Here is a 19,897-nt window from a genome sequence, read left to right on the forward strand (position 1 = left end):
GACACACAGGCTACCCTTGCGGCTCTTGAGCTGGTTGCTTTCCTTCAAGTGGGGATATACTTCACACACAGGCTACCCTTGCGGCTCTTGAGCTGGTTGCTTTCCTTCAAGTGGGGATATACTTCACACACAGGCTACCTTTGTGACTACTGAGCTGGTTGCTTTCCTTCAAGTGAAGATATACTCGACACACAGGCTACCCTTGCGGCTCTTGAGCTGGTTGCTTTCCTTCAAGTGGGGATATACTTCACACACAGGCTACCTTTGTGACTACTGAGCTGGTTGCTTTCCTTCAAGTGAAGATATACTCGACACACAGGCTACCCTTGCGGCTCTTGAGCTGGTTGCTTTCCTTCAAGTGGGGATATACTTCACACACAGGCTACCTTTGTGACTACTGAGCTGGTTGCTTTCCTTCAAGTGGAGATATACTCGACACACAGGCTACCTTTGCGGCTCTTGAGCTGGTTGCTTTCCTTCAAGTGGGGATATACTTCACACACAGGCTACCTTTGTGACTACTGAGCTGGTTGCTTTCCTTCAAGTGGGGATATACTTCACACACAGGCTACCTTTGTGACACTGAGCTGGTTGCGTTCCTTCAAGTGAAGATATACTCGACACACAGGCTACCTTTGTGACTACTGAGCTGGTTGCTTTCCTTCAAGTGGGGATATACTTCACACACAGGCTACCTTTGTGACTACTGAGCTGGTTGCATTCCTTCAAGTGAAGATATACTCGACACACAGGCTACCCTTGCGGCTCTTGAGCTGGTTGCTTTCCTTCAAGTGGGGATATACTCGACACACAGGCTACCTTTGCGGCTCTTGAGCTGGTTGCTTTCCTTCAAGTGGGGATATACTTCACACACAGGCTACCTTTGTGACTACTGAGCTGGTTGCATTCCTTCAAGTGAAGATATACTCGACACACAGGCTACCCTTGCGGCTCTTGAGCTGGTTGCTTTCCTTCAAGTGGGGATATACTCGACACACCGGCTACCTTTGTGGCTATCGAGCTGGTTGCTTTCTTCAAGTGGGGATATACTCGACACATAAGCTACCTTTGTGACTACTGAGCTGGTTGCTTTCCTTCAAGTGAAGATATATTCTACACACAGGCTACCTTTGCGGCTACTGAGCTGGTTGCTTTCCTTCAAGTGGGGACACACTCTATCTGGTTGTTGTTGCTAAATATCACTTTCGGCTGCGTTTGGGCCAGTTTCTTGAGTTCTGCGGATTGTAGGTCTACAACCTGTGGATCTAAGCAACAGTCCGCTTCTGGATTCATTGACATGAACTTAATCGCGTAATCCTCTCATTGACATCATATGATGTGTTGTGATATGACTCAGACACAGATGTTGTCCAGGCCGATTAAGAATATATTTTATTTTAGCACCTGATCCATAAACTCATGTATCACATGTTATGGGCTCGATATGAACCTTATGTGTGAATGATTATGGACATGACCTAATCCTATCCTGACTGGACGTGATGTAGTGTCATAACTTCACTATCATTGCAATGTCTGTAATGTGTCCAAACAAAAATATTATGGGGGATGTGGCCGCTGCCTTTTGGTTAGGGAATTAAACCCATGGCCAAATAGTCTGTCCTCAATCTCAAAAATACGTATTCTTAGTTTCAGGAACATCGCCCAAACTTCGACCCTGTTTCTGAGCCCGGACATATCCATGTTTATCATTGTCCCAGCTGCACCTAGATACCACCCTCACACAGTTGGCCATACTTTGTTCAAAATCAGATCAAATCTGATGGGGTGCCAAAGGCAAATATGTGACAGAGAAAGCCTATTCTGACTAACTGCTGATGGGTTATAGATACAGCTGGCATTGATTTTTGCTTCGGTGGTCAATATTGACCACACCAAGGTTGAATGTACGAGGCCTGACAAACCAGCCTACACGTTAACTGGATGCTCTCGGAGACAAGATGGCTGCCATATTGTTGTTGCCATAGTATCAAAGATTGCTCCTTTGACAATATCGAAGACGATGAAATATTCACAGCGTCAATGTTATTTGTCCAGGTGATGTGTGGTGTGGTCAACAAATCAATGAGATGGCCGATGTGTGCGCTTCGTAAAGCCGTACATGAGCATTTGTCAATTGCACCGAGGATTTCAGGTTTTGTGTACTCGAGTTCTTCCTGTTGTATTCTGGCTCGGTGCCCAGGGTCAGCACCATAGATTCATTGAGTGTGTGTATTGTTGTTTGTATGTCGGGTATGTGTGGTTCGTAAGCCCGTACATAAGAGATTGTCAATTGCAGTGAGGTGATTTCAGGTTTTGTGTGAGCTATCACATTCGATCTCAAGTTTTGTATTTGGCAGAGTGGGCAGTGTCGTCCCTACACACCAGCATCATGGCTTCATTCAATGTGTGGATGGTTGATTTCTTGGCGATGCATTTCATAAGCCCAGTATGCTAGTTTCACTTAGTGTGCTTATCATTTGCAGATAGGACACAGGTACAATCGATATGTTGAGTTTTGTACAGGCCAAGTGTCATTTCTATGTCGGTTTCACTAAGGACATTCAGGTTCTGGTTGTTGTATATTAGAGCTATTTATGTGTCAGTCTTTGGTGTGTGGTTGTTGGTTTCACTAAGTGTCATGATATCACATGATACATCTGGTTTCTGTCACATTCCTTCTGAAAACTCAGCAATGGCCTACTTTTGGAAACACCGCCTATTCTCGGAACTTTCTCGGAATATTTTCAGTCATTTTGGGTGGAAACTCTCTGCCTTCTTTCCATCCAATACTGTAGACATTGGAATACGGAGCCTGAAGGGGAAATCAGAAAAGATCTAGCTTTGTATTCAAACATGGTATGAAGCATACAATATCACTTTTCTGAATGGCCTAACCTACCTTCGACTTATGGTATAAATAAAATCTAGGCCTTACTGATTTCCTACGTTGGCAACTTATTCCAATGTCTACTGTAGGCCTGTCGTTTGAGTACACGACATAATTTAATTGATGCTGAGGAAATTGCCTACTTCATTTTCCAGTTTCTTGCACATTCTAAAATTTGCGTCTGGGACAGGAAATATTGGAGTGAGCCATTTCCTTGGGATTTCCTCAAGTGTGACTTGTCATTTATAGGGTATACTCGAGCTTGACTTCATCATGATGTTGTGACGATTACACATGTGCTGTGTTAAGAGTCACCAGAGAACAGTTAAAAAGATGTGCTGGAAGGTAGTTGGACATCTATGTGATAGATACATTGCTTTGTGATCTGGAAAGGCCTTTCGGAAAGTTTACATGGTCCATTAGGAAGAACATGGAAATAGATCAGAAAATTGATCTGAACACATTTGTGTGATAGATACTGTACTTTGTGACTTAAAAAGGCCTTGTGAACACTACAGGATCGGTTCAGAGGAAGATATTGCAGTAGACTTGAAAACACTGGAGGATAAAACTTAAGGATATTCTGTCGAAAGTTATACGCAATTCATATTGAGGGTATAGGACCTGCTATCGAAATGGGAAATTCTACATCAACAGAAGACCTTTCCGCTGAAAAAGTGAATGACAAGTTGTTCAAAAGGGGAAGCAGCAAGCGAAGCTTGGCACGCTCGAGCAATTTGAGTTTTAGCACGCAGAGTCTCAGTACGACTGGTGAGAAGCGTGCAAGCAAACGGCATCGATGGAGTTTCCGGCGCGGTTGGGGCGCCACCCCGGAGGAGGAGGAAAAGGATATTATGACACGCAGCATGCATGATCTGTCCCCGGAAGGTTTAGCCAGTAGCTTGCCGAATTTCACATCGCGGAATAGTGGTAGGCATTTGGTTGCAACTCCAGAAGAGGAAGACATGCCGGATTCGGGGCCTTCGAACTTTTCCGGTGAGGACGGGTTACCAATTTACGGTGCAGGGCAGAACCGGTTAAGCGTCGCGAGTGCTGTTGACGAGGACTATGCGGAGAGCATTGAATCTGGGTACACGGGAAGCGTCACAAGTAAACGTCCGAGTTTTGACGACAGTTTTTGCTCGGGCAGTGTCGCGTCCGAGGTCGAACACAAAAGTGTCAAAAGTGGTGTGACGTTGTTACAGATGGTTTCGACGTTCAAAGGAAAGTTACGAAATGTTGACAATACATCAGGTGATGATTTCGGTGGTCAGATTGATATATCGGGGAATGTTCCAGTTCGGAGAATTGAAGTGCACCCACCTGTGGAGCTTGTGTAGGTACCATTAGCATGAATTCAATTCCTCTACTGGTCTTGTTCTTGTGATTTACATGTAATCGTAACCAAATTCAACCAAAGATTATACTTTTCAGGTGGTTTCTTGTAACAGTAACATTTTCAGGGGTGTTTTATTTTTGCAAATTTTACAAGTTACCACTATTCGTGAAAATATAAATTGCGGAAAAAAGATCATCAATAGGAAAAACAAAAACAAATTTGCAATCCGCCAAAATGAAAAACACAAAAATTTTACTTTTTCTTGAAAGTCTTCTTCTACGTCCAGCTGACCGAGTCATAATCGTAGCATAGTTCTCAAATTTTGCCTTGTCTTCTCATTACAGGCGTGTCCATGACCATGAAGAGAACACGTCAGCTGACGAGAATCAGCAGAAGAGCTGCAGCGTGGACAGTCTGGAGAACCTCGAAAAGTCCGTCGAGGAGCGGCCGCATCTCGTCAACCCGCAAGAGGTCGTGGTGTCGGACCCCGTTTTTGAACAGGCTGAGCCAGTCCATCTCAACCCTATAGGTGAGTAGAGTTTGAATATAGAAGAAATTTCGATAAATTGGTTGAGGTATTCTCGTCTGTCTTTGCTGTGGAAACGAGTTTGGTAGAAATAAAAATAAAGGCAGCGACGTTTATCAACTACTGTGGCAAGGGCAGAAGCGAAGATGGACGGGACAACGTTTGTTGCTTCATCCAATTATTGTCTTTGTGACAATTTCTCATGACAATGTGATTTCTCAAACATTTCTATTTTTGTCTTTCCAGAAAATCTGAGGAAGAAGGATGAAATGATTTCAAAAAGTACAAACGAGAAAATGAAAATAATAGCGGAAATACTCAATATCCCCCATGAGGACTTTGACAATATTGCAGAGGTAGGCAAGAGACTGTAATAAAAGTGAAAGTGAAAGTTGACGAAGCTATGAAATTGGTGAAATCAAACTTGAGTCGACTAGATTGTACTCAAATTCAATCTATTGAGTCTAAAACACCCAGATTTATCACTGATTTTCCCTCATGACGTCCTGAGCAGGTCTGAAACACATGAGCTGGACTCTGGTCTCCAGCTCCACATCCACACTGAGCAGATTCTTGAAACGCTATTCTGTGAAGGTGTGTTCTGAATTTGCAGTTCCCTGTTCATACATTGTAGATAATAGATCAACACCTGTTGCTTCCTGTGATAATGATTTTTCCTTTCTGACTCTTCAGCTTGCAGCTGTGATCGAGGGAGAAAAGGAACCCAAAGAACTCATCCTAGCGTCCATAATACAAACAGAGCGGTTATCAGATCTCGTGTCGGCGGAGCTGAAGCTGCCTGACAAACTGCCCGGAGACGACTACCAAGACAACTCCGCTCCGACCACGCCGAAAGCTGATGCGCCGAAAACATTACACATTACTTTACCGGCGCAACCGGTGGTGAAAATCACACAGACATTGAAGGACCAACTCACGCAATTACTAGTAAGAATTGTTATCCGTTTGGGCTTTGTCATTGTATCTGAATCACTAGAGGTATTGTTATTAATTTGGGCTTTGGCAATTCATCCATCTGAAAAGTCATCCGCAGAAGAAACTGAAAGATAATGCGGCTGTTTTTTTCAGGCAATTATGACAGAACGGGAGGACGAAACGGAACGGTTACGACAGCAGCTCAAATTGGCCAACGATCAGATTCACGCACTTCAAGAGATCTCGCGGACACCGGGACACAGTCGGCCAAACAGCTACATCTCGATAGGGTCCGAGTTATCAGAGATCGACGAATCGACGCAATCAGGGGATGAAATCAATAAAGGTATGGTTGGTGTTGTTGTTATTTTGTAGAGTTGGTTCCTGCTGGGCTTTGAATGACTGAAGCAAGATGAATGGCTAAAGTGCCCAGGTTTTGGGAACATGGTGAATTTGAACATACGTATAAACATGTAACGAGCCGGCCTCATTGGTGAGTAACGTTGCACAGGACTGGCTCGATTATTGCAAAAATATACCCAGAACATGAGGTAGTTTATACTGGTACTATGAATTTTCACACCGATTGAACATCAAAGAAGTCAATTTTGGCAAAATGAGTTCGTTTGCCAAAACCTGTCTGTGCAGAAAAGTTCTTCTCAGCATGTGCATGATGGAAAATATTCCATAGAACTGTTTTCATAACCATCTTTGATCTCTCTTTCCTATCGTCGTTTGCCATTCTTACAGCCAGACCCCCAACGGGCCATGTCGCGGCCCCTAGGCCTCATGCGGCCCCCAGCCCTCCTACGGCAAAGAAATCTTTCTCGGATATATTCTCATCTCTCATGACTAAAGTGTCGGAGGTTCAGAGCTGTATGTTTCACTTCTTTATAAGGCTTCTGCGTCTATTATGGTCTCTCTGCCTCTCGTTTGGTTGGTCATCAAATCCTGTGCGTGGGTTTTGATAAAAAAACTAAATATTGAGGTGTATGGGGTGGCCAAGTAAATATCTTGTGCCCAGCTGCTCAATCAGCAGGCGTTGTTCGCTGGGCATCTTTTCTTGCATGTGATGAGTAAGGATTTGACATGCACTCAACTTGAGGCAGACTTTAGCTCTAGGTCTGGTGGCTGGACTATTCGTTAAAACTTGTGATGATTGTCGTTATTTTTGTTCATGGACTGAGTAAGGAGTTCAGTTATTTGTCTTGGGACATCAGCTGATAGTGATCTGCATGAAAAACGGTGACATGGTCAACCCTTGTGGACGTGTAGTCGATAGGGTGAAAGTTAGTGAAACCAACATGAGGATTTCAGTAAGAACATGTAAAGTCCTTCTGAGTTAGTGTTGAGGAACCCTTCTTGTTTTGTAAAGTTGTGTTAAAGTTGGGTAGAGGGTGAAAGTGAGGTTGAATTGGCAGCAGACAAACCTCAGTGTGGGTTCAGCAAAGGCCTATCTCCTTCAGTAAATTTCGTTTACGACAGTAGCGTTAGGACTTAGTGCCAATGTTACTGCCAATGCTACTAGTCCAAAATATAATTTACTGAAGGAGAAAATGCTCAGTTGAGCTAATACTTGCGTTTGTTTCTTACGCCCATCGAGCAACTGGGCAGTGGGCCAAGTAGTTGTAGGAAGATGAGTCAGGCCTCTTCTGTATCGGGGACCTATTGTGTGGAGATGAGGTCAACACTCCCTCTTTGATCCAAGCATAAAATAGTAAGGAATTGATTTGGTTAACCAAGTATTTCACATCCTGCTTCCATTGATTTTCTTGTCCTTTGGTGAAGGTCCTTTCTTCATTCTGATCAATATTTCCCATTTGTTTGGTACTAGTCATCTAGACCGAGTTTAAGTAAACTTAATGTCTTCAGAAATCTATTAAATGTACATGTGCCTTTAGTTTGGTTGTTGGTTGAAAATGTTGAAATAGAATTGAAATTTGCTCACTCAAACTTCATTTTCGAGAGTGACAAATGAAAGTGAGGTAAACGATATTATTTTTGGTGAAGAAACCAGGATTGATAAATCACACGGTAAAAATTTTCCATATATTCCAAAAGTTTTATGAGTGGAACTCCTGTTATGGTATCTAGTTTGAATGATCTGAAAATGCCTTATTTCTATGCCGGCGTTGACAAAACTAAATGTTACTATGTAAACTCATTCTAATTTAGAAACTCTGATTCTAACGTTTAGAATTCTGTCTATTGCCAACAGAGAAGACTAAAGATTCTGATACTTTACAAAGATAGGTAGGCAAATTAGTAAGAAATATTCAAGGTTTTGGGGGCCAGGCCATTGCAGGAGAGAAAATTGTCTCATCGAAGCTAAAGCTTTAAACGCCTCTTTTCGGTTCCAATAGTTTGCTTGGATATTTGGAGGTCATATAACATCATGCTTGCATGGCTATTTTCAGTTGAAGGTGTGCAAGTGATTCGTTGGGTTTAGCTTATGGACTTTCTAAGACAATATTTGATGTTTTGGGGCTAAATGTGTTCTAATACATCTCCATCTTAAACTTGCTTATGTGACAATCAGTAGCTAACAGCTGCTGCCATCTGTACGAATGACTGGTAACAAAAACTATGGAACTACGGGCGGCGTGTGCAAAACGAAAACTACCACGACCCCTAAAACCCGAGACAAGATTCTTGACAACACACCTAAAGATTATCCTTATTACCCGCCTCAGGCCGATTCCCTACACTCCGAAGTGGACAACTTGCAGCCTGCAAAATCTTTAAGGGTAGTCTGGACTAAAAACGGCATGAAAAACCTGGATTTAAAAAAAGCAGTGTTTTTCATCGTTGGCAATACATGTACTACCAATATTCATCGTTGGCATTCAGGGAAATGCCAAGTCCAGATCATCTTTTTCAGCTTCTTGCTTGTCTCCATTCATCTGCTTTAGCTCTTTCTTCAGACTCGTAAACTTCCAACTGATTTCATCATGCAACTTATTATTACCACGTCATCGGAACTTTGTGCGCAGTTATTGGAACTTTTCGTATTGGGAATGAACATCATGACCTAAATGGCGATGATACACATTACGTGGTGATAGTATATCGTCTGCCGTTAGACATTTGGTGCCATTTCTTTGGTGAATATGTAGAGGTCTTAGGAAACACTGGTGAAATGAGGAACCTGCACACCAAAACCTGCCAATAGGGGGCCCTGCAGGCAAGTGGCCCATGGCTGTAATGAGAAAGCCATTTCCCAGGTCAATGATTATTGAATATTTACTTTAAATGGGGAAATAGCACCAAAAATGTTGTTTTATGGGTCCTTAGTTCTATTTTGATGAGTTTTAGGGAGAAAATCAACAAAACTTAATTTTGATTGAAAATGCACTGGAAGTGTACCTTCTAGTACTGGTGCTGCCATCTGGATTTTTAGTTCTGCAGGTTCCTCATTGTTGTGTGGGCAGTTCTTCATTTTCTAATGAAAATGTACCAAATGTAATGTTAATCTACAACGAACCATTTTGAAGAAATCAAAGGAGTTGTTGTTAACTTTTTATCTTCAGTCCCTTTCATCTTGATTTCTATTTTCCAGCATTGTTTGCCAACTCTCCGGGGATATCAATGGAGTCGAGCAATAGTGACGAACCGGGTGCGATAATTCAGGCCGTGGAGGAAAATGTTGAAGTCTGTGAAGAAATCGCTGACAAGCAGACAGGAAACGCAATGGAGACTATCCACGTGGCGGTCGGGAGTTCCGAACTGTCGCAGGAGCAGGACACTTCGGAGGAAATGCAGATAGAAACTACGGAAGAAACGCCGGCAATCGAAGCGGTGGAGATCACGACGGTCACGATCGTACCGGACGCCACCGTCGACGAATCACAAACGGACATTGATACGCATGCCAACACACAGATCCGCACAGGGTCGATCGAGGACATTAGTGCTACTCTCTAATTTAAAAAACGCTCTGCGGGATTTTAGAAATCTGCTATTTTTCTAAACTGTTGTGTTGGTACAATGCACCTTTTGTTGGACTTGCAATATTAAACAGTATTACTGTAGTTCTCGTCAGGAAAGGGTTAAACCATTCTGTGAAGTGTTGCTCTTATTTTGGGTGATCACAACATAGGCGGTTTGGGCTGCTATTTAGGCTCTGTTCACAGGCATTTAACAGGTTAATAGTGATAAATAGACAGTTGAAGTATTGGTGCAAGTCCAATGCCTGTGTGCATGAGATGTTTCTCCGAAGATTTGCAAATTATGAATCACAGACTCCTAAAATGAGGGCAGTATTTTGGAGAAAGGTCCCTGATTGGCGTTCATTACTATTTCACCTCAGTTATGTCAGATTATTCTTCACAAATGCACAATTTTTGAACTGCTTTGTCTGATAAGCTTGGGGTGCAGCCTTGGGGTGCAGCCTTGGGGTGGAGTCAGTTCTAGATTAAGTCAGTGAGATTCACGTATAGCGGCTGCCATTTTCTTTCACATTCATCCACCTGTCCACCCTTGGAGACAGAATCGATTAGTCTTCTGTCTGTTGAAGTCTTAGTGAGAAGATTATTTCATTACGGAATAAGGGGTCACAGGTGTCAGTTCTACAGTGTGTCCCAAAGTAATTTTATGAAAAATGGACACTCTTGATGTAATGCACAGTTATTGTAAAGATTGTCTCGACGATTAGTTGTAGTCCTGTAAAAATAATTCAATTTTGATGGGACCGCCTGAAATCGCGTCCAATTTAAGTTGACCAAATAATAATTATGCATTAGGTAGCCTGTTATGTATTCATTGTACAGAATCGTTGGTCAAGTTAAATTGGGTCGGTTTGTTTACATTTGTAAATTGATCGGCTTCAATAGATGGCTAAAGCGCTTGTACAGTTAAGATGCCACCAATAGGTGGCACTGTTACTGCTTGTATAGTTACAACTCCTGCCCATAGGTGGAGCTGTAACGGAGTGTACAGTTACAAAGCTGTACACAGGTGGCGTTGTTATATGTACATAATGTTTGTTTTTCCCTTAGGGTGCTCCGGTAGCACTAGGTTATTTCACATGTGCTCGGGAAAAAATTTGAAATTTGTATAAAGATGTAAAAACGATTTATTTTGTACAGAGCATGGTTATAATACGAGAGGCTGTATTGAATTTTATGCTTTTCGCCGCCCGGGAATTCGACGGACGCTGGCAAGGTGTAATCATGTGTAAATTTAGCAAATCGTCTTAAATATTGAAGGTCGATTTATAATAACAAGAAGTATGTATGTAACGTTCACTAAAGTGTAGTCAATGTATTCATTCTCGCTGTCGTTGGGGTGAGGGGTTATAATGTGTCGTAAACTTGGAAATATTTGTGCACCTTTATGTTTGCAGATAATTGCAAAAATATATGGCAGCAAAAAAGGAAAGCTGAATTGAGAGTACTAATACACGGTTGTCAAAACCCTAATTTAAAGGGTTGCCGATGTTATACTTTCATGAAATTGCGAAACTATGATGCCGCAAATTTTTCCAAGTTTGCAGTATTCTCCAACCTGTCCAACCTCGGTGACAGAATGAATCGGTCCGATGTCAATGGAAATGAAGGTAATTGGATTGTCCCATTTACTGGATTGGGGAAGACAGATGACAATGGGGGTTTGGGAGTTGAATATGCTCGGTCACAAGTGGCAATATTTAATGATTTCTGTGGGAAAAAGGTCTCCCTAATCTTGGGTATACATTTTCTTTTACACTTAACTGTACCTATTTCTGTACATAAGACATGGCAGTGGGTGTGTCGACTAAGTACTGTTTATAATCCAGAGATGCTAAGATGCTAATCCTGCCTGCTTCTAGTAAATTTAAATCTTATTAATTGGTTTCATCACTTCTGGTGATGATAACATTCTTGGTTCCACTTTTGGTGATGAAAACATTTTTGGTTCCACTTCTGGTGATGAAAACATTTTTGGTTCCACTTTTGGTGATGAAAACATTATTGGTTCCACTTTTGGTGATGAAAACATTTTTGGTTCCACTTTTGGTGATGAAAACATTTTTGGTTCCACTTTTGGTGATGAAAACATTTTTGGTTCCACTTTTGGTGATAAAAACACCTTTTTGGTTCCACTTTTGGTGATGAAACATATTTTGATTAGTTCTCAAAATCAACCTGATCCAAAGGTGATGAAAAATTGATGCATGATTCTGCAGGTGCAGCTCTTTGCTCCAAGCTCAGTATATGCATTTTCTAAATAGGTGAAAGTGAATGAGCAGAAGTCAATAATTCAGGGATATTTAATCAATTCAGTCTATAGAAGGCGTCGCGTCGAAAGTGAGAAGCAGCTTTTCAGAATTACTAAAGTGCGGCACAGTGTCATTTATTCACGTATGCAAATTAGACATATATGTAAATTTATGATAATTGTTTCCTGTCCAGACCCATGTAGGCCGTGTAGATCATGGCAAAGTCCTTTTCCTCCCGTCTTTACATGACCTCAACTTCATAGATCCTGTCATAGTTAATGAGGTATGATGAAATAAGTTATGCAATAGTTATGCTCAGCCATCTCACCTGGTGAAACCCTCCATTAAACAGGTGTGCACAAGGCCTTGCTGCTAACGTGTCGGTCCTTCTCCCGACAGTTACTCGAGCATCTTAACTGATGAAACCCTCCATTTAAAGCAGGTGCACTAATCTTTCTAAAAAGAGGCCCAGCCCTTCACATGAGTTAGTCTTCTCAGCTATTTGCCCTGGCCACCCCAAGTAAGACTATGAACAAAATCAATGACAAACCATGACACATTGTAAAGTTTCTCAGAACTTCCGGAGAAGCACTCTCTTGCATAACCAAATGGTGTTGGGGAATACAAGACTCAGTTAGCTTTCTACGTGGCTTCGATTTTGGCCCGTGTAACTTTTAATTTCTTTTTGTTGCTGGAGTCGCTTATGTTTATTTATACTCTCTGGGGATTCAGTAACAGTAGGAGTAGTTGATCTCTACTCTCTTCAGAATTGGGATTGTATAACTCAGAAAAGCTTGAGATCCAGCCCCTGCTTTTTACTTTCCATTTAGAATTTGGATTGTAGACTGGGAATAGCTCGTTATCAAGTCGTTATTGCCTATGGTCATGACTCGTGAAGCTTTGAATCTTAAAAATTAAGTGAATACCCCATCTACGCAGATGGAAAGGAGCAAACTGTTTGTGAAGTTACTAAGAACCGCCCTTGTTTCCAGACATATAATCTGTGACTTGTAACATCAGTGACAGCCCACCTTGTCTGCCACAGCTTCATTGTGTAACCCATAGCGATAGGCACAGCCATTTTGTCATTGATGACTCAGCTATGAGGGATCATCCATCATGTTTGTCATCATGAACTGTGAGCATTAAGAATTTCTTTCCTCTGCTGCCAACCATAATGGATGATCCATTGGTATAATACTTCTGCAGACTAATCGAATACCATCAACAGAGTTTGATGCGTTCAAAATTCCTTTCCTGTATTTTGTCACAGCTATGATACGGGTTAACTCTTTGAAGGACTAACATCTGTTGCGTAGTGTGGACACAGAAGATATCGCACAAATTTAAGATTGACACGAGCATTTATTGGAGAACTTTCAGTGTGATCTTTCTAATGGTACCATCAGTAAACCTATTGATTCCCATTCATTAAAAAGCTCTCAGTGTGTACTTTCTAATGGTACCAGTTGTGTCATGGATGAAGATGAGTCGTAACTTTATAATTCATATTATGAAATTTCTCAAATTACTCAAGTCCTTCGGGGTGAACGCAATCAAACCAGAGTGGTTCTTTCTCCTTTCTATGTTGGATCATGTTCGTTTAGTTTTGAGGAGTATTTTTAATGGAACAGCTGTGCATGTGGCCAATGTGATAGGGCCGTCCTTGAATACATGTTGGTCTGCCATAACCCTAGCCTGGAGGTTGACTAACTGGGTAGGTTGACCAAATTTTGTTTCATTGTGAACAATTTATGTCAATGAAAAAGATGGGGGTTTGAGTTTTCTCAGAAGGAAAAGTTGGTCATTGAAACTTTGGCTTGGGGGGGAGGCTGTATGACGATTGGTGTGGTTACGGGGAAACAACGTAATTCTCAAGATTGCCTTAGAGAAATCCTGCTGAGAAAACCCTGCTGTGAAGTACTTGTATATATTAGCCATGTTCATAATCAATAAACCAACTTCACCTGTATCGTATCGAGGTCTTATGTGAAGAAAATAAGTAATAAATGCTGTGTGTACATTTGTCATTATGAAACGCCTGTGTTGACTTGTTTTGTTGTCATATCTTGGAGCTGCACGTAGTATGGCTTTGAGCTCCACGGAGTATGGCTTTGAGCTCCACGGATTATGGCTTTGAGCTTCACGGATTATGGCTTTGAGCTCCACGGAGTATGGCTTTGAGCTGCACGGAGTATGGCTTTGAGCTGCACGGAGTATGGCTTTGAGCTCCAGGGAGTATGGCTTTGAGCTCAACGGAGTATGGCTTGGAGCTCCACGGAGTATGGCTTTGAGCTTCACGGAGTATGGCTTGGAGCTCCACGGATTATGGCTTTGAGCTCCACGGAGTATGGCTTGGAGCTCCACGGAGTATGGCTTTGAGCTCCACGGAGTATGGCTTGGAGCTCCACGGAGTATGGCTTGGAGCTTCACGGAGTATGGCTTTGAGCTCCACGGAGTATGGCTTGGAGCTCCACGGAGTATGGCTTTGAGCTCCACAGAGTATGGCTTGGAGCTCCACGGAGTATGGCTTTGAGCTCCACGGATTATGGCCCTGATCTCCATGGAGTATGGCTTTGAGCTCCACGGAGTATGGCTTTGAGCTCCACGGAGTATGGCTTGGAGCTCCACGGAGTATGGCTTTGAGCTCCAGGAGTATGGCTTTGAGCTCCACGGAGTATGGCTTGGAGCTCCACGGAGTATGGCTTTGAGCTTCACGGAGTATGGCTTGGAGCTCCACGGATTATGGCTTTGAGCTCCACGGAGTATGGCTTGGAGCTCCACGGAGTATGGCTTTGAGCTCCACGGAGTATGGCTTGGAGCTCCACGGAGTATGGCTTGGAGCTTCACGGAGTATGGCTTTGAGCTCCACGGAGTATGGCTTGGAGCTCCACGGAGTATGGCTTTGAGCTCCACAGAGTATGGCTTGGAGCTCCACGGAGTATGGCTTTGAGCTCCACGGATTATGGCCCTGATCTCCATGGAGTATGGCTTTGAGCTCCACGGAGTATGGCTTTGAGCTCCACGGAGTATGGCTCTGAGCTCCACGGAGTATGGCTTTGAGCTCCAGGAGTATGGCCTGGAGCTCCACGGAGTATGGCTTTGAGCTCCACGGAGTATGGCTTTGAGCTCCACGGAGTATGGCTTGGAGCTCCACGGAGTATGGCTTGGAGCTCCACGGAGTATGGCTTGGAGCTCCACGGAGTATGGCTTGGAGCTCCACGGAGTATGGCTTTGAGCTCCACGGAGTATGGCTTTGAGCTCCACGGAGTATGGCTTTGAGCTCCACGGAGTATGGCTTTGAGCTCCACGGAGTATGGCTTTGAGCTCCACGGAGTATGGCTTTGAGCTCCATGGAGTATGGCTTTGAGCTCCACGGAGTATGGCTTTGAGCTGCACGGAGTATGGCTTGGAGCTCCACGGAGTATGGCTTTGAGCTCCACGGAGTATGGCTTTGAGCTCCACGGAGTATGGCTTTGAGCTCCACAGAGTATGGCTTACACTTTGTGCCATTGGGGGAGAGGTTATGTTGCATCTCAGAGCTCTCCAGAGTTGTCCTATGGCAAGGGACCTGCTTCTCCTGATTACTGGTAAAGCTCTGATGTGATCATGTGGATGTCGTCTTTGCCTGGCTGTAATGCAAAACTGAGCTTTACTCTGACCTGATGAGAGGGTTGTGGATGGGTAGAATTGCAGTTGTTATGCTGCCAGACCTTTTCGCCCCCAGTTGTTTTGCTCCGAATCAAAGAATAGCCTGGTGCTATGGAGGAGGATGGTGCGTCACTCAATACAGCATTTCTTGACAGACAGTATAGTAGAGACCACCAGCCCAGATGGGGTTAATATCACTATAAAAGTTAAATACTCTCCCAAATGATGAAAATTCCTACAAAAAAATATTCCCACGGTCTGAGCCAAACGGGCTGAAAGGTTTAATAAACAACCCTGTACCCATGATCAAAAAATTAAAATTGCATGTGGAATGTATCGGGAAATATTTTACTTTTTCCTGGGAACAAGGTCTCCATTAACTCTCTCATCCCGTTTGGCTCTGACCGTGGGAATATTTTATTTGTGCAAAATTTCTGCCTTATGAAAATGATATATCTGTTACATGGCAGGATCTAGAGATTGGTGCGCACGCGTCATGCCGATCCACCGTCGTTATGCGTATATCCATCCTTCACCGCTGATAACTTCCCCATGATCGGCCGTCAGAAGGGCTGTTACTTTATCGGTAATCCCCCTGCATTCCCTTCCTTTCCCACGCGTCCTCTGTCGCGACAACACTAACATTACGCTACGATGCTGACCTGACCCAAATGCACGGTGTATAGTTGTTCGTACACTTCGAAATATTGGTGGACTAATTGCACGTACACCACCACATTGCCGCGACAAATTTGTTCGGCAATCCATTGCCGATACAAATTGCCGGGCGAATTCGCCCGGCTTGTTAAAAGCTCGGCTTTGTCGTGGTGTACGCGCTAATCGATCGGCAATTAGCTAGTTAGATGGTTCGGCGACAGGCGGCGCTTTCGAAATGACGCTTTCTGCTTATTGTTTGCACGCCATCTGTTGCCGGATTTATAACTAGCTGCAGCGCTGGTGTACGCGATTGGTGCATTTTCGATGGCGCGGCATTGGTTCACGAACCAAGATTGGTGGTCCATTTACAGGTGGTGTACGCGCGAGGAAGGGTAACCTGATCCGGAGGGCACTATCAATTCAGGCCGTCATTCAATTACTTTGTGTCGAGCAATTTGATTGGCCACCCGTTTATGATGGTGCGTCCGACAGATTACCTGGCGGGAGTTATCGGCGGTGAAAGGAGGAGACTTTAGGACTGATATTCACCGCCGAAAAGTCGGCATGGCACGCGTATGCTGTGAAGGGATGTCTGCACGGATTGGAGGTCCGTGTCAAGATGTCGTACTGTTGCGTGATCTGTGTGGTCACTGTGCATTAGGAAATGTCCGCCATGCCAGGTATTTATCATCCTGAGATCTCTCCTACCTCATATACAATACGCCTGAGGGAGGGGTATGTTTGGGCGAGTTCATATTCTTGGGAAATTATTTTAGGTCGGATCGTCAGCTCATTACTGAATTCGTATTGCAAATATACATGTAGAGATAGACATTATGCAATTTTCTTCTCGACCTAGACCTTCACACAATTGGAAGTGAACATGATAACATTGAGGGAACAAATCATTGCCATCAACCAAGACTCATCCGTTGAAGTGGCTGTCACTCATATATACCGCATCTCTGGAACAAATGATTGATAGTGTTGCTAATTGCTTTCAAGCTATCAAAAATTAAACGTATTAGATATATAGTATTCATCACATTGGATGAAAAATCCTAACACCAAGGTTTTTGTAATAGCCATTGATCAACATATTGAAATGCATAACTGCAGACCTGAGCCCAAAAACGCCAAAAATGTACTAACTATAAAACTCGCCCCTCACAGGATTCGAACCCACCACATAGTTGGCGACGCTATCCTGTCAGTCCGACACGCTATCTCTGGGCTAAAGTGGCTCTTGCCAGAAGCGTAGGTTTGATCATGGAGGTAATACCTCAATGGTTTGATAACCTTTCAGAGACCATTTGCGCATGTCTCTGCGACGGCACTGCGAATTTTTAAAGTGTGTGGTGCACATTCATGCACTCCCGATTTCTCATGTTGGATAGTTTGGAAGTTGTCAAAGAAGGTCTTCTGATGTGAGTTGGATGTTTATTTTTAATGTTTATCGGGCGTTTTAAGTCTCTTAATTGTTTAGGTCTAAATATTATGTTCTAAAGCGTCTAATTTTATTAAAACATCGAAATCAATATTGCTCACGCACCAAAATGTACATCTATCAATGCACTGCATTCCTACACAGTGTTGGGGGTTCGATTCATACATGGCGGACGCGTCCTTGGCGACTCATCCATGTTTCCCTTTGGGCCTCCACCGCATATAAACACATTTATGCAAGTATCAATTCGTTTCTTGTACCCCCCCTCCTCAAGGGTAGTTAAGCTATCACCACTAATCTTTGCCGATGCTTGAGTAGTATTTATTTTTCCTTTAGTGAAAATTTGGCGAAGCTGGAAAGAATAAGGATGCTAATGTGTCGATGTCTTGTCGAACATACAGCCTTACCCAGTAAAATTAGTTCGGTTACTTTATATGACGGTGATAACTGATATATTGTTGATGGTGATGTCTTGACGAAAGAAAAAGTAGCATTGGTGAAAAAAGGGTGATGCTTGAGCCTTAAGATGTCGTTATAGGGTGATAAGGTGTCGTACCCTTGAGGAGGGGGGGGGGGGGGGGGGGGGTACAAGACACGAATTGATACTTGCATTAAGGGGAAGAGATAATGAGTGAATTTTTAAAAGACTGAAACCCAATTCATGAAATAAAATGAAAACTGTTGTTTGCTCACGTAGCCTATGTATATCAGGTAATCAATTTGGGGGGTCACTAAACAATCTTGAACGTATGAGACAGTCTTTCAGTCTTTTAGGCCATAGCCTACCCTTGTTGATAAACAAATTCTTGGTTCCTTCCAGGAAGTAAATGTCCATAAGTTTTTTTAAATATTACAGAGATAGAATAAGATAATTGAATGCGGTTTTCAGCAGAGAATGGTATATCCAGTTGGTCATGTATCTGTTGTATTAGGGTCTCTTCATTATGTAACAGGCAATTTCTAAATTGTCCAAAAACAAACTTTAAAAAAGAATCGATTCGAAGTTGCGGGTGCGAAACGACTTCGATTTAGAGCGAAACGACTGGGGGGCGACGAAAAGGTCAGAGAGCGAAACGACCGGAGACCATCTTTTCGGCCCCGTAAAATCTACAACCCGCGCGCGAAATTTTTTTCTGCAGGATACTTCTGCCATAGTGTACATCTGACAGCCAATCAGAATTCAAGGCAAGCACGTGTCTTTGTTGACATCATCTTTCCACATGGCGCAATAATGTCAACAATGCCACGTGTTCTGATAATCTTGGAAAGAACAAGTTAGCAAATGGTTAGAGGAGTATATTAGCTAAAATATATTTATTTGCAGTATCTTAACATGTATTTTCATTGTCGAGTGGACTGTATTTATTGGACTTGTCTGTTAAAGGCGCACTGTGCTCGGCAAAATAGCCGAGGTTGAATGTTTATCTGTCAACCGTGTAACTAGTTCTGCTGTGTATGCATAGGTGGCACCACCATTCAATTTATTTTGTTTGCTTGTCAAAATGTGCTTTATACAATGGCCCTTCAACAATGTTCAAACTACCAAAATAGGCCTGATACCTTCAACAGCAGACATCGGATACACTGTCCCTTTAATAATTATCAACATTGGCAACACTGTCAGTGTCACTGCCCCTTAAAATTTCACAAATCGCGAGACATCGGATACACTGTCCCTTTAATAATTATCAACATTGGCAACACTGTCAGTGTCACTGCCCCTTAAAATTTCACAAATCAATGCATGCACTGCAATGTAGCGATCAGATCAGCTGATGCCTCTTTTGTACGCATAATATCATCAATTTTACAATGAATCTGTGCAATTCATTCCTAAACACTACTACACAAACCTTGAGTTGAGCATAATTGGGGTCAGACAATGAACTATTGTCACATTCACAGTTGAAGTGGCACTCGGCATGCGACTCGGTATCGTCCATTGTATTGCATTATCATGCATAAATAAACAGTGTGACGTCAAAGATCGCGCCAATTGTGATTGGCTGTCAGATGTACACTGTGGCAGAAGTATCCTGCAGAAAAAAATTTCGCAACCCGCGCGTCGCCTATTCCGCCAGTAGGCCAGAGACCTCTATTAGCCAGCGTGTACATTCTGTGTACATTTTAATGAACATAGGTTGGTGAAAAAAGTACACCAAGGGTGCTTTAATTCCCACCAAATTTTATATGTGTTATGAAGAGGCTTTTATCAAAATAATAGTAAAAATTCAAAACATTCCAATACCGAT

The 19,897-nt window shown here is 42.9% G+C and overlaps 1 protein-coding gene across 18 annotated transcripts in view; it reads left to right on the forward strand.

Annotated features, from left to right (window-relative positions):
• LOC135502270 (rho guanine nucleotide exchange factor 11-like) overlaps window positions 1-13,928 on the forward strand; it is a 113,932-nt gene extending 100,004 nt beyond the window's left edge. For 15 of the 18 annotated variants that reach the window (XM_064794961.1, XM_064794960.1, XM_064794949.1 and 12 more), the window contains 6 exons: window positions 4,574-4,758; window positions 5,002-5,111; window positions 5,449-5,703; window positions 5,845-6,037; window positions 6,442-6,567; window positions 9,251-13,928. In XM_064794961.1, coding sequence (XP_064651031.1) covers window positions 4,574-4,758; window positions 5,002-5,111; window positions 5,449-5,703; window positions 5,845-6,037; window positions 6,442-6,567; window positions 9,251-9,615 — 1,234 coding nt within the window. In that variant the 3' untranslated portion in view covers window positions 9,616-13,928. Of the gene's footprint in view, window positions 1-4,573; window positions 4,759-5,001; window positions 5,112-5,448; window positions 5,704-5,844; window positions 6,038-6,441; window positions 6,568-7,888; window positions 7,945-9,250 lie in introns of all 18 variants that reach the window. The other 3 variants (XM_064794962.1, XM_064794964.1, XM_064794959.1) reach the window with 3 other exon arrangements.
• The last annotated feature ends 5,969 nt before the right edge of the window (window positions 13,929-19,897 follow it).

The sequence above is a fragment of the Lineus longissimus genome, chromosome 18 (assembly GCF_910592395.1).
Source record: "Lineus longissimus chromosome 18, tnLinLong1.2, whole genome shotgun sequence".
In the NCBI taxonomy this organism is placed as follows: Eukaryota; Metazoa; Nemertea; class Pilidiophora; order Heteronemertea; family Lineidae; genus Lineus; species Lineus longissimus.